The 27,611-nt window shown below is 40.9% G+C and overlaps 2 protein-coding genes across 9 annotated transcripts in view; one reads left to right on the forward strand and one right to left on the reverse strand.

Moving 5' to 3' along the window:
- LOC111252653 (cationic amino acid transporter 4-like) overlaps positions 1–27,611 on the forward strand; it is a 35,003-nt gene that overhangs the window by 2,541 nt on the left and 4,851 nt on the right. The window contains exons 1-15 of one of the 7 annotated variants that reach the window (XM_086991916.1): positions 7,970–8,667; positions 9,998–10,066; positions 19,669–19,830; positions 20,210–20,307; positions 21,857–21,980; positions 22,298–22,356; positions 22,669–22,850; positions 23,405–23,519; positions 23,698–23,815; positions 24,230–24,369; positions 24,786–24,912; positions 25,082–25,280; positions 26,286–26,431; positions 26,709–26,916; positions 27,008–27,180. In XM_086991916.1, the coding sequence (XP_086848042.1) occupies positions 19,754–19,830; positions 20,210–20,307; positions 21,857–21,980; positions 22,298–22,356; positions 22,669–22,850; positions 23,405–23,519; positions 23,698–23,815; positions 24,230–24,369; positions 24,786–24,912; positions 25,082–25,280; positions 26,286–26,431; positions 26,709–26,916; positions 27,008–27,043 (1,629 nt within the window). In that variant the 5' untranslated portion in view covers positions 7,970–8,667; positions 9,998–10,066; positions 19,669–19,753 and the 3' untranslated portion in view covers positions 27,044–27,180. The other 6 variants (XM_086991917.1, XM_022810886.2, XM_086991914.1 and 3 more) reach the window with 6 other exon arrangements.
- On the reverse strand, positions 855–26,331 carry LOC147754712 (uncharacterized). 2 transcript variants are annotated; one of them, XM_086991919.1, is made up of 3 exons: positions 3,542–3,718; positions 2,505–2,651; positions 855–2,330 (listed from the first exon to the last, which is right to left on the reverse strand). In XM_086991919.1, the coding sequence occupies exons 1-3, from the start codon at positions 3,687–3,689 to the stop codon at positions 2,227–2,229; spliced, it is 399 nt and encodes a 132-aa protein (XP_086848045.1). In that variant the 5' UTR covers positions 3,690–3,718; the 3' UTR covers positions 855–2,226. The 2 variants fall into 2 exon arrangements, 1 of the variants encoding a protein (XP_086848045.1); XR_015329547.1 differs by lacking the exon at positions 3,542–3,718 and adding an exon at positions 26,206–26,331 and having other exon boundaries at positions 855–2,651.

The following is a 27,611-nucleotide window of genomic DNA, read 5'->3' on the forward strand; positions in this document are numbered from 1 at the left end:
AGTGTGGGTGCCCGCAAGCTGGGCTAAGCAATGTAAAAAGTAGACGTGAGGGCCAATGGGACGCCTCTCTCTATGTCATCCTGTTCGATATAGATTGGGTCTTAAGGCAAATTTTTTTTTTAATTAGGATTTTGAACGTAGGTACATTTTTCTATAGAATGCACCAAAAGCTAGTATCATATTCGAATACCTCGAAATAAGAAAGACGAACGAGTTTCTCTGCGTGTTTTCATTCTCCACGTAAACCTAGCCTAGGAATTTAATCGCGTGAAAAATGATGTCAGTCCTTACATGTAAGAGGCCGTTTGCATAACTCGATTTGTTTGAGTCACGGCCCTGCATAGTCCAGCGTCAATGTCACTACAGGACTGCGACGGCCGCCTGATGTCACTACCAGGCATCAAGACCAGCCAGCTTGAAAACATAATATTTAGCAAATTAGTTGTTTCTCACACAATATGGCAAATATTTTTGTTTTTACAAGTCATCCCTGGGTGTCAGATTCGACACTTCTGTTTATTCACCATAAATACTCAATTGAAAATGGGCTTCATCAGATAAGACGATGTGATCAAAGAAATGATTTACGCGCGCGTCCAATACGTGATCAGCGAATAAGCGACGTTTCGGATCGCCTTGAATCTCTAACGACTGAGTCAACTGTACCCCTTAGAGGTGAGGATGTAAGCCTTGTGTCAAAATACTTCGCTGACTGCTCTTTGATAGTCCAAATTGTTGATGTCGTGTGAAGGTTAGTATACTACAACACTATCGAGTCGCCGCTTGTTTGGGCGGTTTATAGTCCACCCCGCCTCACTTTATACAAAAGTTTAAAAAATAAAAGACTTAGCCAGTCTCTTTGAATCTTTTTTTATTGATACCTTTGTCAATGAGAAGTATGGACCATATTCTGTGTGCCTCTAACGGCATGTCCCTGTAATTGACTTCGCGCTTCGATAGTAAGTTGCTACAAAAACAGACGCCGCCCGATCATCACGATCGGTAAATGTCACCGTGTTTGTCGCCCGATAGTCTTCTTTGTTTATTTGCCCATAAATATACAAGCAGAGGAATAAAACATAGTACAAGCATTCAACGTACGCTATATTAATGCCATATGTAAAAGCCCACCAACAATGTGAAGCCTGCCAACGATCAGGCCAGAGTAATAAATGATGAGTCAACTTTTTTCCAGACATAACATGGATTCGGATTTAAAAGATAGACTCCCGCAGCTCTGACTTTTTTTTTTATCCTTGCAGAGATTTTTGGCTTCTTCTGACTGGGAGAATGAGATTCATTATTTCTTTTTCTACATTGTAGTTAGGGGGTGCTCGCCCAGTGTGTCCCTAGGATTCGCACTAATAAAGAAAGGCCAACAAGCGGCCCCAAAGCTTTTATTCTCGGGTCAAGAAAGAAGGTTTGCTAAAGTAGGTAATAAAGTAGGTTTTTACAGCCGGGTCTATAGGATGTGTCTCATTTCAGTTACACTCGACGTTCTTATAGTTGACAGAATTTCGAAAAATATCATCCTCTGTAAATATAAAATCGGCGTTAGTAGATCATAGTGTCGTTTTTTACATCTCAGCTGCATTGTTAAGCTGTGATCACTAAATGTATTATAGTAGTATTAAGTGTGTATGAATTCTTGGGGCTCAGTTTTAACCTAAATACGTTCAGGAATGAAGAATGAAAGGTTTCCATTTGACTTCTATATGAAGCGCTTTTGCGCGTACTATGAAACATTTCCGCTCAAAGGTCTATCCGGCGAATATCCTGCAGTATGTGCCAAACCATGTCGGGGGCAGCATTGGTCTCAAGTTGTCAATTGCTTGAAGGCAATTGTTCTGAAAGTTGTAGGCGGCCCTCGATTTCCGAACATGAGCGACAAACGGGTTTTCTGGATCGTGCCTAGTAGAGGCTCCCTGGCCAGCAGGGGCAACTGTTTGAAGAGAGAATTCGAGAATTCAGTACCTCAGCCATGTCGCGTAATAAGATGAGAACTACGATGTAACGCATTATATAGCTGAAAGGTATAACCGTGTGCATACATGAAAATCATATTGCTATTTACTGTAGAACATTTTGTGGCTTCGAAAACACTCGTGGCAGTATCCATGGGACGAAGATGACAGTCATTCGTAACATTGAGGCAAGTTCAGGTGGCAGGTATCGCTTGTCAGTCTTATTTAAGGCTATGCAAAACGCAGAAAAGTTGTCGCTGATCTAGGTCGCAGTGCATCTCAGCTGAAATGAATAGCACGGCCCAGCCCGTCGCAAAAGGATCCGTCCCGACATGTCAATCACTGAGATAAGTTGAGCGATATTACCTAAAAATGTGGGTAGTTCACGAATGCGTAATAGGAAAGCGAAAAGGTCACCGCCTTCGAGGTGCATGCGTGTCAGAGGGTTTGTTGAATAAGAAAAATTGCTGAATCTGATGTAGAACTTCTAGCTCGCTGCTTTTGTGCGTGACGGTAAGCTGTGTAACGATATGTACGTACAATGGCCGATACCCCGAATGAAGATACGACAGTTATGCAGGAAAGCGAGCTGATCCACGCTGAAATAGGCGGGCAGCAGCCTCGTGCAGCGATGGACTATGGGATCGAGATACCTCGAACCGTAAAGTATACGATACACTGCCGACCCTAAACGAGGACACGATGACAAAGCACAAAACAGAAGGAAACATGTTGTTGTTAAATTCGATGGTGACAGCAGCGGGTGCAGCAAGATCACATGTCATACACAGACCTATTCAATCAAGTCTCTGAGGTTGTGTGAAGTAAAATCGAACTCGGTATCAGGTCCATGGGAAGATTCGTAGGCTAATCGAAAAGCGACCTCAGCAACCCCTGTTCATTCAAAGAACCTCACTGTTCATGTGGGAAAAGTTGACGTCTAAAAATATCCGTTTTGACAATGTGTACGTTCGTTCTAGTAAATTTATGGTCAAAACGGGAAACGAACTATTCCTTGCTTTTGAGGCAGGTGATCACCAACGTTAATGACTATGGGGACCCTGACTGGTGCGTTGTCGTTTACTACGACCTCATAACATGTAAGGCGGTAGAGCACAATGATTATCTTGATCAGGGCGCCCTCTTTGCATTTCTCTATAGTAGCTGGTGATTTCGAAAAGGTTTGGTATCGAACCTCAGAGCAATTGTGTGACTGGTCTGATATTGTTTTGGCGTCCGACCTAGCCTGGGTCGATCTCCCTGCACGCTTCGCTTAGGTGCTCTTTTTCGTCGACCGATGCCCCCCATCTCTCTGTTTGCATTGCGCCTGCGGATCGTATTATCCGTTCGAACTCTAGTTTGAATTTTGTTTGACATACCTTCCTAGCACCACGGTGACCCGTGTTTTATTGTTGAAAAGCGCGCTAGTTTGAGCGGACATGTCCAAAGTACGCAGAATTTAAATTTCTTAAATGTCATACAGCATGATGTCCGCTAAACATTTGCCAAATCTGAAACTCGACAGCGTGTAAGCAAGGTGGCAAAAATTTCCGTGCGTAGCAACTATAGGAACGTACTGCTTGTAGCAGGCAAATCAGATAGGGTAGCCAAAAACAGGCGCGGGTACAGTTTAAGACGGGGTCCCCGAACTTCGTCATTGGGATTTGTTGAAGTACAGTCTAACTGAGCATATAAAAAAAAATTAACTTGTGCGTCGGTCTGCATTTGGCTACCTGCGTCCGTGTCTATCTCGGCCTGTGTCTGTCCGTCTGTGTTCGTGGTTGCCCTTCTTTTCGGTTACTTGGCTGTCTCTGCGGGTCACTGTAACTGGTGTGAACGTGCTAGCTATCAGAAAAAAAACTAATCTAGATATTGAGATTTAATTGACAAAGTTTTCTTTCTAGCCTTTTGCTCAAACTTCAAACATAACCTGCGCATAGACGCATGTACAGATTTAGCAGATCACGGAATCATGTTTAATAGATATTCATTTAATTACTGAATATTATCACTATGATAGCCTTATGATAGCGCTAATTAGTCAATGTAACTTCCATTTAATACAGTGTACGGAATTGATAAGGGTATGTCTACAATCAAACTTTCACGATTTTGTCAGGTCAGCTAGAGACGCTCATAAATGCTACACAATAATATGTTATGTGCTTTTTACAATCCCATTCGAAAACGTCGCTGAAAACAAATGAACCTTTGCCTATTAATAAGTAAAACTTTTGAAACGGAATAGTCAAAGGAACAAACCCAGATATTTGCTTAGGGCACGCTTAGGGGTCACAAATGTTAGCTATGCCCTAATAACGGAATACACTTCTCGACATTAGTTATTTTTGGAAAAAACATTAGGATAAATCAAATATTTATCAAATGGTGCCAAATAAAATTGATGATTATTTGCACAAATCGTTGATCAGCGTGTGGAATGACTTAAAATACATACCGATAAAAAGGGTATAAAAGAAAGCTTATTTTTTTGGGTCTACTTAGCTGCAAAATAGCTTATGAAATAGAAAACATATACAATGTGGCGTAGATTGGAAAATAGAGTTTACAATCTTGCATCTGATTTTTATAGGATTCTGTTCACTCTTGTTTTGATCATGACGGGTTTTGTCGCCAGTAAAAGCCAGATACTGCCTTTAAGACCGGAAACGACAAATCGTTTTATTGATAAATAACTACAATATAATTTGTACACCTGATAAATACTAGGTACAAATGAATTTTTTGTTTTTTTTTTTTGAATGAAGGCTTTAGTCACTTCAGTGCTTATGCTCAGAAAACTATTTCGCTTCGCGATTGAATTCTGTCTTACTCTTACTTAGAGCCATTTATGGTTTATGTCTACTGGTACACGCGTAATAAACGTCGAAATAAAGATACAAACGAGCTACTTCAGATAGCGTATGCTTCTGATTTTTCAGATTCAAATGAATACAATTCGAGTCAATGTATTAATTGAACCCATAATTGAACTCAGTTTGTCAGATTTCATAGAAAAGGTTTCTCTCTGGATAAAGGTTTCCGGCCTCAACGTCCCGAAATGTTTCATAATTATCATTTCCATTGGCCACTGGAACTCAGTACGGACTTGCCGATCAGTTTATAATAACTTGACAAACAATTTCAGGACAGCTTGTCTTTCTGTGTGCTATGCAGAAAAATACTGGAAACAGGAACGTGGGGTCCGTTAGGTAGACGAATTGGCATAAGTCTGCTGCTTTACAATCGCCATGTAAAGTGGGTTAAAAAGGTCATTGTGTGCGCCAAATAATTAGTGGCGATGCGATCTGGGTTTTCCACTTCAATCCAAAGCACCTTATGATTCATTCTAGACAAGTAGTATTGACTTGAGAAAAAAAGTCATCTATTTTTTCTAAACCGAAAAAGGCTGCTTGTTATACAATACGATGTTAATGTTAATTTTCATTAAGTTGGAAGATTCAACTACAAGAAGAAAAACTGTTTATCGGCTAAGTGATTCAATTATTGTTCGATGACGTTTGCTTTTATGTAGCTTTAGAGATGCGAGTACCCATCCTAGAGCTAGGGATTAGGAAATTCTGGCGTATTGCTCGCACCTCAAACGCTTGGCTCCCTCAAACTGCCAGTGACTTAAGCCGATACGCCCTCTGTTGGTCAGAGCACGGTTTTCAGAAACTGAGACGTTAGTAAATGCGCCTCTGACTATTTCGATTCGGGAGTGATATAAGATCATAACGTCGATTATTGCGATGATTGAAGCCTTGCTTCCTTTTTTAATCACAGTCGAAATTTAATTAACAAGTTATACATACACTTCGTAGCCAAAATGCTCTACACAATGTGGTGCGATCGATTCTTATTTCTATCGCAGTCTTCACGACTCGCAGTGAATTTGCGAAATAGTCTACCAGCCCACAATTTATTATCACTACTTTCATTATTATCAAAGCCTTCTAGAAGGTCAAATGAACGATTCAGCCGGGTAGAAAAGTTCGCATACCCAATTCCGCATTATGTATGCATAAAGTGCTCATTGGTAAAATTGAACTCAGGCAAGGCAAGGATAATAATCTGTGCAGTCTGACCGAGTAAATGGTCTAGATAATAAAGGCAGAGTAATACAAGATATCAGTAGTCTATAAAGTCAAGCGTTGGCGTTTTTAGCCGAATAAAGGTGAAAATAGTTTGACTTTTCTACCTGTACAAATGTTTTCAATGCTTGAGCTGTTATTTCTTGCCTAAAAAAGCTTTGGCGCTCTACCCAGGCCCATATTTCTGCGTACGATGCTAGACAAACCTAGACACATTGCATCTGAGTTTGTTCCAGTGATATCATAGACTTTTTTCAATAAGCTAGTTTACTTCTGCATCGTGTCAAGTAATTGCTAGAGGGGTAACAAGGGGCATAAACAAAACTTGCCACATGAAATTAGCCGGGCAGTGTGATCTTTTCCAATCAAGAGAATCCTGACCTTGACCCGTTGGAACAGCATGAAAAGGTGATAGCGAGACAAACTTTAACTACTTTAAATGTGGAAACTCTGGAAAATGTGGAAATTGCAAAAAGACCGCACACTTATGATTGTGAAATCGGTCCTAAACCACGGGACTACTCACTTCCTCAGACTCAGTCATTTCACTATTTTTTTTGGCCCTATATGGCGAAATCTGTTTGACGTGTACTGTTACCTACCTAAATAGTACTACTTTATCGATCAAATGATTTCAAGCGTCGTCATTAAGATATGATAAAGTCTGGTTTTACGTCTGAACGGAATAGATGTCCTTAAGAAGCCACTAAATGTGTTACGACCCTTGAAGCTCAATTAACAAGTAATTGCGTAATGGAAATGTGTCAGATCCTTAATTTATGTGAAAAGCATGATTTGTATGCTAGGATCTTTAGGCGAGCCTCCGGATATGCTAATAGCACAGTTTAACTAAGGGCCATATCTAAGGCCAGGGGCTACGAGAGCCTTGCAGCTGCCGTTCGATGTCATTGAATAGTTAAGGCGATCATTTCGATGACAGACGTCACATTCGATGTTTTGGATACTACTCATCAATGCAAATAAAGCGGAGAGAACCGTCTCAGAGGACGAATCAGTTAAAAAAAAGGTTGTTGATTTGAATATGACCTATAAAATGTATTGCAGGCTGGGGTATATAGTATGTAGACCATGACGGTTATTTGTTACTATTTCACATGTATCGCGGGCAGTGGAATAGCCCAACGGTCTACGTGTACAGTCTGAAGCTTGTACAAGGACATATCTATCTGTGTGTCTGTAATGCTTATTTCAGTAGTCATTTATTTGAATGTATACTGTACACCGCAGTGAATGTAGATTTGATGTATAGTTGCTGAAAGGGCTTCTTGTTAGCTTTTGTGTGTCATCTCGCTACCGAACTGTCCGCGCTGATAGTCCACTGCAAAATGAAAGTATGCTTTGTACACTATATAGTCTGACGGGCCTACAGTTAATCGGTAGCAGACGGATACGAGGTTGTTGATACAATTTAGATAGAAACATTTTATTTTTAAGTCAGTACCGTTTTACTGAAGGTAACGGATACTTTTGCTGTAAAGAGTTGTTTGAAGTAGTAATTTCTCTCAGAATTCCCCCCAGGTCTCTCGCTTTTTATGTAGGATTGCGCTATACTAGAAATTAGATCATAATGTGAATCTCTATTGGGAAAAATGATCGCCTGTATAGCTAGCAACTGATGCAGGTTTCAAACAGTAGTAAGTTTTGAATAGGGCAGTTCGATATCGCATTATAGCAGCTCCAAATAATTATCACCACACATTTCATAGCTGATAAGCAACATTTCGATTTTTTCTTGACCTATACTTCCGGACTCGAAGAAGAGCTACCTACATACATGTGATAGTGGGGTGATAAGATTCAGCGAAGCGAGAAGCTTACGATGACAGATAAGGTCCAACGCATAGCTTCGGCGTCGATTTGTCGTCGTTTGTAGGAATAATCTTGATTCGTACATAGAGTTGAGTAATATTTCTTCTGATGTCTTCAACGCGTTCGTTCGTCGAAAACGCTCGTGTCCTCTTTGCTTGGAGTCGCCAGGAGAGGACGGGCCATGCTCTCCTCTTCTCCAGCTATCCCGTGCTGTTGGCGGCCTTTTGCGGCCACCGTCGTTACTACCTCTATTACTGCTGCAGCCCAATGGCTTGTCAAGGACAGACCTCGAAATCGCCTATAAAGCGCGCTCCTCTTTCCATCGTTTCTGGAGGTAATCATCCCTCTCAATAACGCAGCCAAGCGCCCACAGAATCAGCCCAGTTTGAGCGACACTACAACAATTACGGGAATACAGCTAACACTCGTGGCCGACCCGAAAACAGCAGGGCCAACTAGAGCTGAGCTAGCGCCGTCGTTCGAGTGGGAAAACCTGCCACCTAAAAGCGACAGCTGTGCTTACCCGTGTCAACATCCAACGTCGGTTCGTATCGACGCAGACTGCGACTGCCCACAACTGTTTTGTCGATTATCCGTGCACATCCATCCACTGCAGAGCAACTCAGCTCTCTGAACACGCGCCGTCTCATCTCTCGTTGTCCGCAACAGCGCGCCTATGCGCCAGAACACAGGCCAACAGGCCGGTTACTGCGTTGTACTGTTGCTCTCAGTCGCTTGGAACTGATCTGGCAGATGCATCGGAGTCGCGCACCTGACAGGTTTGTGACAATCTGCAAAAGACGCCAACCCACACTGCCAAGACAGCCGTTAATTATTTGTTCGTATATTTTCTACAAGATTCAGGCTACTCTGCGAAATACTTGAATAGAATCCGCGCAGGCAAACATCCCCTCAATGCTAACATAGCCATAGGTGCGTGCAGTAGGATCGTTCTACTGCATAGTGTTATCTACGTTTACGGTCCAAGTAACGTAAAGATTCCCGCTGATTTCGAGTGTGCTACGAACGCTAGGCACCACCCTTGCTTCAGATCCACGGTCAGCTTAATCTCGTCGTGTATCGTGGTGGTACCAAAATTTGAATTTTTTGGCCCGGCAGTTAGTTCCCTTGCAGAGAGCAACCGTCGCGTTTATTGTTAGCTATATGAGTAGAGCCTGTGAGAATAAACAAAGAAATAATTGTAAAAACGACGCTACACTAATGACAGATGAGGTGGACAACTTTCAAAAGTACTGAGCATTAACCTACGTTTCAAGGCGTTCGTAAATTTAGACAATCACTAAATCCTTAGAATCTTACAATCTAGTACCCATGGACTAGCTTTACAGACCGCTAAGAGGACTAGGCTTGAGAAGATTCACAAGACGGAGACGCCAAGCGTCTAGCAGGGATGGGCAAAGCCAGGGTAGGGTAACGGCGTTAAGAAGCCAAGAACCTAAAAAGAAGATCATATCAAATAAAGAGATACCGAGTCTGGCCCGACTATTTCTCGTTCAGTGGTTAGTAGATCTATAACAGATAGTTGACACCACAGTTGAAACCCCGTCGGTGACCAGCTGTCAGAATCTAACGTGCGTGCTCCAAGAAGGCGGCTTGCGCGTCATTACCACAACCCAAGCTTCGTACGTGAGACTCCGAAGCCGTCGCTGCCTATAAGGCGAGGCTGCACTCGTGCTACTACTGCTGCTGTGGCGTTGTGGATGTGGTCAGTGGCTGAGCAAGCGTTATTAACCGCATCTTGCCGTAATCTCTATCGTGCCACCTAGACGACGATTTTTACCGACCAAACATTTTTGCAAATGTTCTCACTGGATCTTCACATTTAATCTCCTGATGATGGAACCACACCATCGTCACTGACAGCCACACGAAACAAACTACTATACAAGGAGTTCGCAAGACGAATCTGTTATAGTATGTAAAGCTCTCTGCTTTGGCTTCATTTGTTTGACTTCTCCTGGAGCTTTTTTTATCCTTTCATTATTCGGGAATGATTGGAGATTACTTGCAAAATAGCAGATCTCTGTGTGCCTAAGAACTATCTACAATTTGTGCTTGATATTCGTTGGTTTCAACTTGCTTGCCTAGGTGAAAACGATAACGGGAGTCTTCCCGGTCGCGGTAATCTTTCGCTGAAAACTCAACGTCTACAACGAGGTAAGCAAAAGAACATTTCGTTCCTTTGACGCACAGATATATGCTCAGAGGCCTAGATGACGCTGGTCTAACTTGATACTTCCCAATTTATTTATTTTTCATGCTTTATAGTAACAATTTATCCTCTGTTGCAGTAATCTTGCTATAGAAGAGATGAGTAGGCCAACATGTGATGTGAAACTGCCAATTTACGAGTTTCTCATCAGTAAATTTATGAATCATTCCTTTTTTTGCACTTTTCTAAAAACCTAGCACGTTTATTAAAAGTCGAACTTTGGGCAGGCTTTTCAGCATTCAGAGCGCCGATATTCATATTGTATTAATGGACGCCGAGTGCTTGACAGGTCACGTTTTTGATTCATAACCTTAGAAGTTAGGTCGGTGCTTCAGTGGATAGTGCTTTTAACTTACGTAAAAAAAAAAAAAAAAAAAAGGGTTCCTAAGCTTTAGAAGCTAGAATTATTCAAAACGAGTCCATCGGTCGACAATCCACGATAACATGTTCAATGTGCTAACTTCTATGATTGGCCCAAAAGTACGCCCAGTTGGTCTAGCACTATATGATTGTCGAGCTTACTTCTATTCATTTTACAGATTATAGTAGAGTTCGATGCTGGTAGGCTTTCACAACACGCAATACGAACGGCTTATAAAAATGAAATATATTGTCAAGTTGGTCATGATCATCGAAAGGGGTTCATCAAACCTAGAAGAGTCATTAGTAGGTAAGCCTCGCGTTGTTCTCCTTAGCTAAGGCATATTCTTGGCCTCTTCATGATATGCCCAATTAGACTGCCTAGCGCGTGTCAGGTTCTCGTAAAAAGTATGTGCCATTAACGATAAAAACGCTAACCAGAATGAAATGACGTAACCACTTAAAAGCTTCATACGTATTATAGAGACTGTAACGTGTTTTTTAGGAGCACTGGAGAGAGCTAATTCACTGGATGCTTTTGAAAACTATTATATTCTGCATAATGGTAGTGATCTGAACTCGAGATCATGGGCATGTTGGTTTTTCGTAATATAAACATTTTAAAAACGAGTTATTTTCGGTCATCATTATATCTGTAAATAGACGAGTTCCATACATAGAATAGCAGAAGAGAATAATTAAGCAATTTTTTTGTTTGTTAATATCGAAATAAAACAATCGAAAGCATCTATTCGTCGTTTTATTTGTCAGCCAGAATACGTCTGGTGTGCTAGCTTTGTCCCAGAATCATCCAAGATCTTCAGTGTTATATTTCCGCTGACGACTGAACGTAACCGCTTGATCAATGAATAATAATTGTTCTCAATAATATAATAGCCATAAAATGCGGTAAAAGTACACGCTAGCTCTTCGCGTCTAAAATAGTTCCTTTGATAGACTAGGCATGTAATGTACGTATTGGTATATACGAGGGGCGCTATATAAAGATAAAGTCAGGTGCTATTGGCTAAAGCATGTAAAAAAAGGACAACATATAAGTTTTTGACGATTCCCATTTGCTGTAATGTATAAAATTGACAAACCTTGACCTCTATTGATGCTTCTACGAAGTGAATGAAGGCAGCTAGACGTAAGGGAAACGTTCGAAACCGCCATGCGCACTCGTTATCGGATAGTTGAGTTGCATTAAAGTACGACCCTGTATCTTTTGTTGTAAACCTAATTCATATCGTGAAATGCGGATGCGCAGCTAGGACTCAGTATTTCGGATATTCTTTTGTATACAGGACACGTTTGTATCGGCCCTGTACGAAGAACAATGATCCAAGTGACACCATAGAGTGTATGATAAGGAATAAGGTAGTCCTTGCTTGTAAGTAAGACGGATCGCAATGATTAAGAGTACCTTGTCCTGGTATCCTTTTAGATGCTAATCCTCACTTTGTAGTATAACATACGCAAAATCAAAGACCCGTTCAGGGCAGTCGACATGTGATAAGATCTCTACTGCAGCTATCGAAAGATGCTCATTACGTTACACACTACATGTGTGCAATGTGCAATTGTTCAATGCAATGCAACACTACTATGACCATGTTAAAAGCAGACGTTTATTGTTTATAATGTATCTGATCGTGAGCGGCGCTAAAACTTACCAAAAATAATGACTGATCTAACTGTGAGAAGTTACAAGCGCGCTATGAGCCATTTGCTAATTGCCGAAGTAATTTGTTTTCTTCATCGTCTCTGTAACATGTTAGCGGGGAAAAAAAATTTACCGTACGTCTACTTCTCTGGGAAAAAGGAGAATTTAACTTACGCCACCCACCAAACGTACTTTTCAATGAAAATATTGGTTATATAGATCTGATTTGCTCCAGTGTAGCTTGCATATATCATTACGATATATATATATATGATATAAATTATACTTGCAATGCAGTATCTGGGCGGCGATCATTGGGTTGCCCATAGATATGTCACGTTTAGGCTGAAAATTCAAGCTTCTAGTTATCTCATGAATTTCCTGCGGTGGCTTACCTACTGTTTATTGTCAGCAATCAAATCGGCCTACTTAGACAAATGCATCTCCAGTGCTCAAAAGGCGTTGTGTAAGTAAGCTTTGTTCATTTTAAAAGAGATTACGCTGGCTAGAAAGATGTGGTAATTAACTCGCTTTTTGTTATTTCTACAATATGTTTGTTTGGTAAACGTTTATGATCGCATTTTGAAATAATTTATATTTAATATTGTACAACAATTAAATTTCATAAAGACTCGGAAGTCGAAGCCACTTACCTCGTTTTTGGAAACTCATTCCTATTAATTGGCCCTGAAGATATACAAACGAGCACAAAGCGCTCCCAATTAAAATTAGAGGTCTTTGTGGCTGTGCAAGTTTCTATTCAAAGAAAAGAAGTCCACAAAGGCTATTGTGTTTGTTACGCTCAAAGCTTAAGGAAAGTTCGATTTCGACTTGCTTATACATCAATGAAGAACACCAAGCTACAGCGTCAGCAGGCAAGACGCTAAGCTTGTCCTAATGCACCTTGAAAAAGGTAGTTTTGCCGTAGCGGCAGTGATGTTCAGCCGTCAGATCCTTCCGAGGTCTTACCGTCACGTAATCTACGTTCGCAATTGTCATAATGCCAGTGCGTTTTCCAGGACCGCAGGAAGGATATCGTCACACGTTCTAAAGACTTGCTTACAAATTCTAGTGCCAGGCCGTTCTATTGTTTAGCAAAGAGTACTACTAGTACTCTACAAATAACACTCTCTTTGAAATTTGACAAGTTTCAAGAATTCATCGTGAAACTGTGATATCTATACGAAAAGCCCAAGACATAGCGAATTTTAAAATTCTATACTGACCAAACAAGCTAGAGACACTTTGATGCTGTTGATAAAGAAAGATCCTTGAATTTCCGTCACGAAAACTCGACCTATACGTGTCAACTCACGGGATCGAACCTAGTAGATTATTCGTATCAGCGATCTAAATTAGAGAATACAATATATGGCAGGGTTTGCGTTGTGGCAAATGATAAAGCGATTGCTACACGATGCAGTTCTACATTCGATAACTGCACAATAAACAGTCATTAACTGTTTTGTGTGTATAGTTTTTGCTGCGGTAAAAACCCGCTGGCACTTTTTCGTCACATTAAGCATGTAGCGCTGAGCGCTATATATATATATATGCAAACGAAAAAAAATGTCAGCTTTCTAACTTACCAAAAACGGCTCTGACCTATTTACCTGAAAGGTTTAGGTAGAACATATGCTATCTACTTCATAGCCGAAACCAAGCTGATTCGTTAGGGACAGGAAGGCTTTTTAACTCCGGTCCTGTATTCCACACGTACGTAGTATATGCTTGTGGCTTAAATTTCAGCTATTGTCATCATTACTCGATGGACGCAATGGGGTTCAGCTCAATTTCTCATTGGTGAAGTATCTTCGAAGAAATATATCTTCCATATGCCGGGCTGGCGGTTTGCTATAGTCCATTTTCTTGAGTAAACGCTATTTAACCTACCAGAGAGGAAGCTCTATTTTTCTAGTTTGAATCTAGAAAAATCGTACCCGTGAGGTCAAGTACAACCGCGCGTTGTTATGGGACAGGCAATAAAGTAACATCTAATATAATCGGAACACCAACGTTCGAAGACGAACGGTAATTCTCAGCTGGAGAAAGCATTCGGTTTCGGTGACCCGTAGCTAAAATTTCGCAAGACGTGCGTTTCCGCTGCTATAATTCGTATTATAAACCGTCCTCGCTCGATAGCGTAACGTTCAACCCGAGTCCGACTAGCTAATTAGTCAAAGGAGTCATGCAATGGAAGAAGAAGCAATTCCTGGTAAAATTTTGTCTGCATAGAGTTTTCAATATGGTTGATTGTTTTACCTTGCTATTGGGAAATAACCACTGCCACCAAAAGCGGTACCTGTAAAGGTGACCTATTCGACCAGACTGAACTCACTCTAACTATAGGCATGCGCGTCTCCGTACCAAACACGATACAGAGACATTGGATGACAATGTGTTCGACCTGATTCATTTTTATCACTCGAACCAATGTCTATGTACTATTATCAATAGGCCAAATTTTCCTAATCTAATGATTAAACCTATACAAGAAAACCACTCTATGTTTTGTTGATTGGCTCATGTCTGTTCGTACCGTTGCGGTATGGTATTGCTTGTTAGATTAGCTATATTCGTGTGTAAGCGGACATATTTTCTATCTCAGCAACAGTTAATCCAGTTACGTCGTTTGTCGTGGTACTTAAGCTAATCTGCTTGAGATGTGTCGTTGATTTCTCTGCTGAATCAAGGGCAGCTACATATGCCACCGAGTGTTCCCTAAAGCTTGGCTTACTACCAAATAGAATATACGCCGATTCTGTCTGGCTGCCTTTTGTCTCTACTCTCGACTGAAACGCAGGCCGCCGTAGCGTTGCCTAGCAGCAGACGCGTCGCCTTCGCAAGACGCCCGCCTCTTTCTACAAAGGTAGACAAATGAATTGTGACAGCCGTTGTCGAAGTATGCGCACCGCGTTCAGCAACTTTCGCGGTGTCGTCGTTTGCTCTCCAGGAAATTGTCCTCTGTGCGACTCCAGAACTGCCGTAGTTTTACTCGAGTAGGGGCAAGACGCTCTCGTGTTTCTGGTCCTTTTTGTTCCAGACAAAGCATGTCAACTCTACGGGCGCCGCGTTTTGTATCGCCTACTATTTCTATCATATAAATCTACCTCTTTTTCTCTTTCGCATTGTCCCTAATCTTGTCTACTAAGCGGCATAGTAGAATTTTTTTTATCACTCTCAATGGAAACGGACAAATGAAACTAAAAATTCATCTATTTCGACTGATAGCACGATCACGTACAGATGTTTGTACAAATATGACGCAGCGGCCGTAAAATTTCTACTTCCTCGAGCTGTAACAATGTTTTATGTGTACCCTACGCATTCGTTAAGCTTGTATGGCCCACGCTTAGCTACTACTTGATCATTTGAAACAAATGCAGAAGATGGCATATTGATATAAATTGAGATTATAGCGAGCTAGGACTCTTAACGGCTAAGTAAGGCCGTCCTTTATTTTCTAAATATTTAATTATATTTCTTTTGCTACTTCTGTTCTATTGAGAGTCAGAGTTAGAGCACGAGCTCTAATTCCTCATCTTGATAGGGTCGGACCCTTTGTGTGTCTTATGGCTGCATGAATAAAGTGATACCTTTTTTTTAAGACGAAATATTAGTTCCAAAGGTAACTTAATCTAACCAGAAAGTTATTTCACTGAGCGCTCTGACATTTTTTTAGCTTTAAACGCTTTAGGGTCCTTCTACACTTCCCTATAGAGTACAGGTGTCTTGTAACTTTTTTTTATATCATTTTACTGGGCAGCCAGCGTTGGATAAAATGTTTCATAAGCCAATAAGCTCTTTTTTTATATGTGCATCGAATATATTTTCTTTTGTGAACTTAAGTCTAGAATTAATGCAATTTTCTATTGAGATCCCTCAAGGTACGGCTCTTCTAGCGTATAACCTATTGTCGGTTCTGAATAAAGGTTCAATGAGTGTGTTACCTTAGCTGTCAAAAAATTCATACCTATAAAATTTCAATAAATACAAGCGGATGACGAAGGAAGTACTTCGGACCCATCTGTGACGCTAACGTTTTGCCTCTTAGATTACTAAATTCCTGCTCATCCTGAATTGATTAAATGTAATATAGGGCAGAAAAATTATTCGACACACAGTGTGGTCAACAGGCACTATGATGAGTTGCTTTGACGATCTTTGAGAGAAGCAGGAAGAACACAAAATTACTAAAGGATAGTTTGAAATACCACATCAGCGAATTAACCCATTTGATTTGTCGACTACAAACTGCAACCCAGACAAGTCGTGTAAAAGGGGCGTTTAGAGGTAATCTCTCTGAGCCAATGAATAGTACCGACCTGATGGTACAAACACTGGCATTGACAATTCTCATTCATTGTCCTTAGAGTTTGCGGATATCCTATTTAAATCCGAATTTAATGCACATTAGCTTAGCCGGTCCACAATCGCGGGCTTCAAATAGAAACCGTGTCTATTCCTGCAACCTAAAATAGTCACTGCGTTACTTCATATTCCCCTCAAGTCGTTTCGGCTGGTTCAAATCGGCCGTGACTCGCTCGGCAGTGAAACTGCTCAAACAATGGCTTAGTATAGTCCAGTAACAGTCCGAGGGAATACTTTATGCCAATATCTTTCTTGCCCTCATATCTGAAGAATTTCTTGTAGTTTAGCTGAAAATTCAACAGCTTCTTATAAGAGTTTCCTCAGTGGAATCAACCAAAAACAAAATCCCTTTTTGTTTTTGGCATGTCTAGTTCGAACACCTTTTTCGTTTATCATGAGCAGCTGATCGAACGAACCACTCATCTAGCTAGTTAGATCTCAATCGGCGCAGTTTAGGTCGTTCGGCCCCGATCAGGCATTCGCCTGATCAAACGAAATCAGAATTTGTAGTTTTGCCCACTTAACCTATTACGTGCTCGATATACTCTACATATATTCCAGCGACACACATCATACTGACCTAGCCATTGACTAGCGTATTTGAATTTTGAAGGCCAGTGAAGAAGTATTCATTCCATCGGCCGGCGATAGTCCTAGTGGCATTCATTTCTAGCCAATCCGGTATATCTTTTTTTGTTAGCCAAGCTCGCTTTCACTTCTGACAACTTCGTTCAGAACAGCAGCTTTAAAGCCCACAGCAAATTAGCACATATATAATGTTGTAAGTGCAAACAAAACATATATTATATTTGTACTGTTCGAACTAGCCACTTCAGGCCGGAAACAGTATCGATTTTAAGCTATATTAGCCTCGTATTCCTGCTCATTGTATCGTTTTTTTCAACTACTCCTACTTGTGACGGTACCTAGCAGTAATCTCTTCTGAACGCCTAAATACTCTCTATAATTTCTGGACATCTGTAGCTCGGGAAAAATAGATACTTCAAAAAAAAACTCAACATAATCACACTTCGTCGCGATTATAGATTCAGCTGTGAGACTTAAACCGTTCACTAGTCGTCTTCGAAATATTCTCTATTTTATACTCAAATAACTTCTGACGAGTAGCTGTGCCTTAAGTTATATTCACAGACGTAAACTTTACTAAAGTGTTGCTCCCACAAAAAAATTCCAATGGAATTAAGTTTTGAGCCGATAACAGGCCAAAAAAAACTCCAAAATGCGAAGGCTCAAAGCGGCGAAAACGTTCAAAAAATGTCAAAAAGCGCACAGAGTTCAAAAAGACTAATCATTCGCTGGACGACCCAATTGGCAATTGATGTTCTCCGTTCTAAAATGACTGTTAATTTCTGTATGAAAAACGTCAGTGCGCCAAAAATAGCTTCCTGGAATAGCTTCATAAATTTCCAAGTCTCAAAATTTTCTACCCTATTAAGGTTGGCCTTATAAAAATAATCCTCGGATTATTTAGAAGCCGCGTAAAAACTGGTCATAGCATAGACCGTTAATTTAAAGTAAGAAAGAAAGTCTTTCATTTTTATATAGATTCGTCCAGCGCCGAAAGGTTAGGTGATAGTTGACGTTTGTGCAAGTTCCAAAGGCCACGCGTTGTGTTTCGCCATAATGAATTTGCCGCCTTGTTCTAGAAGAAACTAACTTTCTTCTGGTACGAAAAGTAATAAACGAAGATGAGTGTCGTTTGTCTATGAGAGTTTTTTTTTAATAACATATATATATATATATATATATATATATATGTATATACTGTTCTATATTACGTTACAAAATGTTCCAACGGTAAATCGTTATCTAAGGTTTACAATATGCCATGGTCTCTGTTGATATAATTCAACCGACAATTCATTCTCACTAGTTATTATCAACGTTTGGATGGCATAAGTGGCGACGATTTGTACAGTGGCCTTTTAGCTATACTTCGTAAATATAATTGGCTTCATGCAAGTAGAGCCAAACGTTGGCGGGGTGAAGCTTACGTGTAGCGCTCTACTATGATAATGTGTGTATAAACGCCAACTTTTCTCACATTCTTAAACAAAGACACATTACGCAGAAAGTACGTCTATCAATCGTATTATACGTTTGCTGTTCAGAAGCATTTTTAACACTTAAATATCAATCATCTACGCAGAAATTGTATAGACTAGCCCAATTCCTTTGGCATGGCCTTTTCTGCCCACATACGTAATCAAGAAAATTCGGGACTCTCGCGTCTGAATCAAAATGCAAACGCATTTTTATCTGTACGTTTCACGTGACGTAAATCTGTAATAAATATTTAATTTTATGACAACTTTAGGACCTTAAATAGCCTTCTGCCGCTAAACCACTTTTTCTATATCACTCGATATCCGTTTCGCTGGTTAGCGACAATAGAGTTATATTCGCGCGCTGTACAATTTAACATTCGACGGTTGTTATTCTAAACGGTTGAATTTGTTTTTCTTTTCGGAAAAAAAGGAAAAATAATGTTATTTTACTGGTATAATGCACCAGCGTGATTATTACTAGTAGAAGCAGCACTAAAATTGAACAGCACAAATACCTGATGGCTCGCCATGCAAATAACCTGTCTACTACCTAGAGAAGATACAGACAAATGGTCGCTTGCCAGAAGAATCGGGATCTCACACCTAAATTTCATAGGAGCATTGCAGAAAACCGAGATAATTTGTACGTAGTAAGTGTGGCTGTTGTCGACCCGGCTACTTCTAGATCTCGGACTTTAATCTAAGCTACCGCCAAAGAGAGAAAATTCGTGGAGGTGGACGAAGGACATTTCGAGTCCTGGGCTACGCAGGTCCATGTATAGACAGATAGCACTGAAACGCTCAAATCGCCATGTTCTAAGTCGATACGCGGAGCTTTTTTAGCTTTTACCATAAACTATGGGTCACTCCCAGTTATCATAAATCGAATAAACTGTGCAGTCAGCATAACAAACGCCATGCTTGTCAACGTCCATGTAGGGCCTTGCTACGAAAGCTAGCATCTTAACTAATCGAAAGGTAACGTCCACAGCCTTTCCTGTCACGAAGATAGGACAACTCTACAAAATGATACTATTGTCTAATCAATTTTTTTGTTACCTATTTGACAAATGTGGAAAAGTTTTTCAGGCATACCGCCATTCTCTCTCGGTCTCGGAGTCCCCTGAAATTTGTCCATTGAAATCAAGCAACGTAAACCCGCCACAATGATGTCGACGTTTATTGCTAAGCTCACACGTAAAAAGCATATGGAAGAGGACCATATGGTAACGAACCTAAAACGGTTGGTAAAACATGCCCGAGACTACTATTTTATTCGCATGGTGCTGCGAAGAATTGTCTCAAAATTAGACGTTTACCTATTGTAACCACAATTACTGTTAAAATTCGACGCAGCACAAGGATGTATAGTATTAGATTAGTAGTAAATGAAGTCACCAAGATGCTTCATATTGATTTTAATATCTACTTGTTATTTAAGCAGCTGAAAATTAGAAATGGTGGATTATTCCGAGTACCTATGCGCCGGCTTTTAAGTTAACTTAATACAGACTGGATTATTAGTTTTTTTTTGCAGCCTTGCTCCGTTGGATATTATAATGTATTGTAGGTAATGAGTTTTTTTCTACTCGGCCTTGTTCCATGTATATGGGTGACGCTAGATGTCTTAGTACGCTCGATATCACCTTACTGGGAATTGGCCATATGATGGGTTCAGGGATCTACGTGCTAACACCCAGTGTTGCTCGACAAACTGCCGGTGAGTCCACAATCCTTATATGTTGGGCTTTTTTGGAACGAAAGCATGTTTGTAATGTATCATAGATTTCTTTTTTATAATTCCTTTGCATATTAACAGGCTTCTCGTATTCTGTTCGATTTTTGATATCTATATATTTCGTAGCTGGATCTTGCCGCGCGTATAGACTTTTCCACGAGACTGCCCTAAACGCCCCGCTATAGTCTCTACGCTATGCTTTTATATTTTCTCTCTGTCATACACTTCTATAGCGTAACTACACAGTAGCCGATAAAACGATCTACTTTTACTTGATGACTGTACAAATCTGGCGCCGGTCACTTTTTCCAAGTCTTCTAGCTAGGACACATTTCGTGTCCATACGCAACGCAAACCGACATATAGATCTTTCGCATAAAACTCTAGTTCTTAGTTAACAAAACAGACGTACATCATAGACAATAGGCTCTCTAGTTGCAGAGCGGAAATGAAGCCAATTTAACTAAAATTAAACAAGTAATAACATACTGAAGGACAACGGTGTCTGGCGCTTCAGATATGTGCGTAATCCATAGGGAGCATTCTTTAGAAAATTCATTCATTAGATGCTTCAACACGGTATCAGTCTTGCCTGCGTAACGCCTCACGCAGCTATCCGCCCATTTTCCTTTTCCATATGAATGTATGACACATAAAATTACAATTTGGAAAAGCACGCTCCCCGAAACAGTCGAGGAATCGACTATTAAGTTGATTCATTTTGTCTATGAAAAAAGCGTTTGCTTGCGAACACCGCTACGTGGTGCTTCACGTAGGGCGCGATCGCTGCCGTAATGGAGTGCCCCTAGTTTTTGATGGTAACGTGAGCGTATCAAGTCGTCTGACACGGATCACCTCATTTGTGATAACGGCGCTTGACAGCTGCGACGGTAGAAACACACTCGGATTAGCGTCTGTTTGTTTGCGTTCTATATCAATAAGTGGCCCGTTTCTCCATTATGATTATCTACTATAGAGCGAGACGTATCCGCTGATTCGACTTGAGTAGTTCTAAGCGAACGGTGAATAGTGTCTATTAAATGATAACCAGTATTCTATAATATGAAACACATGGATATTGAGGTGAAGGACTTGCTGTAGGAGCTAACTGAAATCACGTGGCAGCGGGTTATCGGAGTATGCATACATTTCCGCTACGTGCGACCGACCATCGTGCAATGCCTTAACTAGAACAGAATAATTCTGTTTACTCATGTGCCGAGACCTCGTTAGGAATACATTTTCAACATATTTTTGACCTTGGGCCTTTTTCAGACACGACTCACAAATCAATTTAGATCATGTTTGGTATTCAATTTAACAGAAGAAATTCGGCTTAACGATGCCGCGTCTATTACGTGCTCATTTTACGCAAACCAGCCTCTAATTTTCAGAATAACCACTTATCCACCCCTGCGCACCGGGGCCAACCGATAGGAACAACGCGGTCGGCAGAGACTGTAATTGTTCCAAATAGTAGATGAAGCTATCAAGCTGATCTAATGATGTCCTTTTCATACTTGATCAATAGGTCCAGCAATTATTATATCGTATCTTATCGCCGGCGTAGCAAGTCTATTAGCAGCACTTGCCTACGCAGAGTTCGGTGTGAAATTTCCTCGTGCAGGATCGGCTTATTCGTACTCCTACTTCAGGTATCTTTAAAAGAACGGTTTCATCTTCAGTTATTTTAGTTATAAATGCGGATCCACAAATTCGAGGAGAAGACCATTTTAGGCAAGGCGAGGGTGAGCAACGGCTGATTTGTCATATATGTTCATTTGGGTTTTAGCTTGTTGTGCACCTAAAGCTATTTCTTCAGTTGCAGTAATTTCTTCCAGCTGAACAAATTCTCAGTTCACCCGTTTCGCAGACTAATAGTAAACAGAAAGTGCAGTCTTGGACTTTTTTTTGGTTTTCTTTTTTTGAGTAGTTAGGTTTCCTTTTAATAATATTGCCTCATTTTTCTTAGCGTTGGTGAATTTTGGGCCTTTTTCGTCGGCTGGAACGTTCTCCTTGAAAATGTCATCGGTACGTACCTTCCTGCGTATTTGCTGCAATGCATGTGTTAGTATGTTTAGAAATACTATCAGTTCGCTACTCTATATTACGGGCACCCGTGCTATCAAATTGATTGGGATGTGCAACGGTTCAACGATGAGCGGGCGTGCCAGATCCACGGAGCAGCGCATCATTGAACTTTTACGAGGACTAGATACCATTTTTTCCAGTACGTAAACATAACACCGCTATCTATTACATTGTTGTTTCATAGTTGTTCAATTAGTCATCAGGTTTTCGACAAGCGGCTAAACGCTGGTGTGGTTTCTGTGACTAACTCAGGTATTTCGGCTGTTGCACGTGCGTGCAGTGACTACATCGACAACCTGTGCGGCGGCGTAATTCGTCAATGGTTAATCGAGAACATCGGCAAAATGGGCGGATATCTACTTTCCGAGCATCCAGATTTTCTCGCATTCGTCGTTATTGTCTTATACGTTGTGTTCATGTCCATTGGCGTACAGGTTCGGGTCTTATCGTCTTTTCACAACTGCGATTATGACGTTCGATGGCACCGCGGTCACAGTTCATTACCGATCAGGAGCAGGGCTAAGAAACGCCCAAAAATAAAGAAAACTAGTAGTGGACATCCGAGGTCGTTCCTAGATTGTACATTTCCCTATAGTAGTTTTGGCCCAGTTTGGAACACTGCCCATTCTAATTAGGTGGCATTAATGAAGCATTTTTCAGGACTTTCCGGAGAAAAACACCATTGCACTACGTCCGTCAGAGTAGCAGATTACAATGGTGACGAGTGATAACAAACAACACAGTCGGACAAAAAATGAGCTTCTTCCATTCATACGGAATAATATGCAAATTTCGATAGTAATGACACAATGCGTAAACCATCTATTGAGGGCTCTTTGTTGCGCTAGATTGACACGCCTGTTACGAAACTTTGTAGGGTCTCGACTTAACTGTTCACGTTCACAGGCACGTATTTTCTGTTCTGATTTGAGCTATGACGCTAATATATGACGGCGATGACATCAGAGAAGCGTGCGTACTCTTATAGGCAACATCGTGGCTAAACAACATACTCTGCATCATTAATATTGCCGTACTTCTCGTCATTATCTGTGTGGGAGGATATTTCGCCGATATTAACAACTGGACAAATCCTACAACCCGTGCGTACCGCTCTGTTTTTTCGGATAGTAATGTTTTGATATTGAGTAAAGTCCACGGAGTAAATTGACGTTAAGCTGAACCTTCAGCTGCCACAAGGGAACTACTAGCCGAAAGCTGACTTTCGAACGATGCATGATCAGCCACTATGCACATACGTAACATGGTCCGACATTACAGGTGGCTTCATGCCCTTCAAAATGAGTGGGGTGCTTAGTGCATCGGCGACGTGCTTTTTCGCCTACGTTGGCTTCGACGCCATTGCTGCCGCCGGCGAGGAGGCTAGAAATCCCCAAAGGTACCTTTCGACGCCCGCCATTCATGGTTCAGCCAGTCACATCAGTGTATTCTCGGGGAGTAACAGAGATGTAAAATGATTAACAGAAAGAAAACGCGCTACGTTTCCTTAAACCACTTGTAATAGATTTTTACCGTCAGAGTCAACAAGTGTCTATCGATTCATGGGAAAAATGCCAAGATCTCTTTCGATACGATCGCCGATTTGTTCTGACAGTTCTGCTTCGAGATGACAAAGCCCCGTTAACCAAATCGGCCGCAAAGTAGATATCAATGCTGCTCCTTTAATAATACCTAGCTAATATAATAAGTTACCTGGTATTGTCGTAGTAATACTTACTGTTTGTATTTTGCTACTTAGTTCTTTGTTGATTGTGAGCTTTTGCTGTTTCGATGTTCACGTTTCATTGGGCAGATCACTACCAGTAGCCACGTTTTGTTCAATGGGACTGGTAACGGTTTTGTACATCGCTGTATCGGCAACGCTTACTCTCATGGTAAATTACACGGAGATTTCGTCGCGTTCTGGTTTGCCGGCCGCTCTCGCCGCTAAAGGTTGGTTGCGGTGCGACTTTGATCGTCCCGAACTAAAACAAGTCCTTCTCTTTAACGTACCGGAAGAGCTCTTTAAGCCAGATTTCAAAGTCGTTGTGGTGAATGCGTTAAGGATGCTGGTTCATCTTGCCTAACCATCTGAATTTCTGACAGCTGGTATTCATTCACGTTCCGTCGTTTATTTCGGCTTGAACATATAACGAAGCCATCCCTAAACCAACCTATAGTTAAATACAACAGTTTGTTTAGAACCTTCAATCATGCCCTCGTACTATCATTAATGTAGTAACGTTATCCAAACCTGTCAGGGGGCACATTTTTATTATGTACACACAAAACTCCATTGCTGTATATCATAAAGTGGAAGCTCGTTGCTTACATAAGCTATTCTTTTTATATATGCATATATCTTTTAGGCGTTGTGTGGGCGGAGATTCTTGTCACGATTGGCGCCTTGGCCGGAATGTCGACGGTGCTTATCGGAACCCTCTATGCGCTTACTCGAATAGCGTACGCTATGGCGGACGACGGCCTTATTCATGGGTGAGTCGATACAAGGATTCTACTATATTGTAATAGCTCTACTGTAACTTAGAGGCCTATCTGCCTGGAGTCGTTGGCTCGTCGCTGTGACGACAGTTATCCATCCATTCGATGTCCTTTTTCCGTCAATAAATCACAGTGCCTATTTTTGACGTTTTATGACATCTAGGATCTTTGGCAAGGTGGCTGCCAAGAGTCAGATCCCTCTGATATCAATGTACGTATTCTCTCTTCTGGCCGCTATCCTTGCTGTCATTCTGGACATCGATACACTGGTCGAAATGATGTCGATTGGCACGCTCTCGGCCTACCTTATTGTGTCAGGCGGCGTTATCATTTTCCGCTACAGACCCAACCAGATTACCAAGGTAGCTATGATTTATTTAAAAAAAGCTTTGTTAAATTTTTTCGGCTCGACTTTGCCCGCACAAATAGAGATAAATTGCCGCCATAGTATGTTGTTTTGACGATTATTTTTTAGCATTGAGTTCAGCTCGCACAATTTATTCGATAGCACCAACATTTAAATCGTTAATTCGGCAAACCGCGGAACAAATTCAATTCCGAGAAGCTGTATTTTGCTTTTACATTTTTTCTGTTCTGAACTCATTGTTGAAACGGCATTGAAAGCTGCTAGAAATAATTAATTTATTTTACACAGTTTCAGTAAATATGAATACCAATTTACAGAATTATACATGAGTAATAATTGTTTTGACGGAAGTAAAAACGGAATTTCCTACGGAACACGTAGCTGGTAATTCAATGGAAGGCTTGTTACAGCATAGATCTTGAAACCGTTACGTACTCTAACAAATATCCGTTTCGCTGGAGAGAGATGAGCCTACTGCGAGCAGGAACCATGAATTAGTTTGGATTTAACCAGTCACTGGGATAGTACTAATAAGAATAATGAAAGGACATGTCATAATTTTCAAAAGATCGTTCCGTAGTTTCTATGCAATATATAATTTAGTGAGCAATATTAATAATTTAAGTCTGCTTCACGTCTGTTCGAGGCGATTGGATTAAGCCTGGTATCATTTCTATTCGATAGCGTGACTCCCGGCAGAGTGCATACAGCGCTTAAGTTTGCCTTACAAACGTTTTATACATATTAAAATGTATGAACATGTTTCTTTCACATTAGTGTAATGTAAAAATTTCAAAAAGCAGCAGATATACGCTACATTTGAACACGGACAATTCACCGCTGCTATTCTAATACTTAATATAGTAAAATAGTAATAAGATAGATAATCAAATACGAGGGATGAACATGACTGGCATTACCTGGATGAATGACAACGAATGATCTCTGTGCCAGCGTACGAACACTAGTTTCCAAGCTACGGCCGATGTGGCCCTTCCAGGTGGCTCACGAGTTGAAACCGATTGGAAACGACAATGGCATCTTGGCTCCTATAAGACTAAATAATGGCGTTCGTGCGGATGCGTATGATCCCACCGGCCAGCAATTAAAGCCTTGGGCTGAAAGGTTTCGCCCCTACTTTCCGAGGTAAAGAAGTTTTTCCATACTTATTGTTATATATAGTTAGACACCAATGGGTATCAACGTGTTCACTGTTTATACATCACTACATAATAAAGCTCAGTACATCTTCGGCCAATCATCAAACATGCCCGATCTGCTGCTTATATTGATCTGGCCGCACTTTACTGAACCAATACGCGGTTGAAATACGCACAAAGATGGCGCGAACATTCAAACGCCCGAATCGACATCTAGGATAATATGGCTGTGATCAATAAAATGAATCCCATTTTTTCTACAGCAACTGCCAACAGCAGATGCTCGTCTCGTCCTGCGTATTCGTGATCGCGGCCAGTGCATTTGCCGTTGGTTTTTTCACGAGGTACCGTGAGGCCAACCTCGCAGAATGGCACTCGATCGTTTTTATGGTAGTTCTTATCTCGCTCGGCGTCATAGCTTTCTTTGTTATCGTTGCCCATGAACAATGCGAAGAGCCACAGAAATACAAGGCAAGTGTATTATGAAGAGACTAATCGTTTAGGTACGTAACAGCGTTTTATCTCAACAGTGAAATAAATTGATTTAACAGTAACACTGCAGTTGCAGTGGCATCATTTCCACGGGCATCAGGCGTGAGGTTCCATCAGCTGAAGAGTCTACGAACTTAACACCTCATGTCGAAAAAACCTAAGCTGAAAAATCCATGAAGAAGCTATATAGGGTAGTCGGGCGAGATTCGGGTTATTCATTTCCAGACTTTCGTTGATCAGCACTCCGTTTCAGGTTCGATTTAGACTGGGTATATATTTTTAATAGGAATTGCTTGCTCGTAGAAGTGAGGTACCCATAAAGGTCGTTTGTTTTGTTTCGTTTCTCTCTGCAGCCCCGTAATCGTACGGCTATGAATGTTATGCTTTTCCTTTTTTATCTTTCACGTATATATATATATATATATATGAGGGCTCCCAGCTTAGTACCGATGATGGTCACACTATCAACGAAACACCGTACGACGCTCCTTTATTGAGCTTTCAACGAGATGTTCAACATTCCCATCGTAGGATTTCTGTAGCTTGTACATATACGTGTATTACCAAAACGATATAGCTTATTTATGAGCTTTTCAGCTTCGGTTTGCCTAACAGTAAACATTTCTCTGAGATGTCAAACTCTCAATAAAGTAGCAATAGATTCTCCAGCTGAT

This window comes from Varroa destructor, unplaced genomic scaffold (genome assembly GCF_002443255.2).
Source record: "Varroa destructor unplaced genomic scaffold, Vdes_3.0 BEIS01000006.1, whole genome shotgun sequence".
Taxonomy (NCBI): Eukaryota; Metazoa; Arthropoda; class Arachnida; order Mesostigmata; family Varroidae; genus Varroa; species Varroa destructor.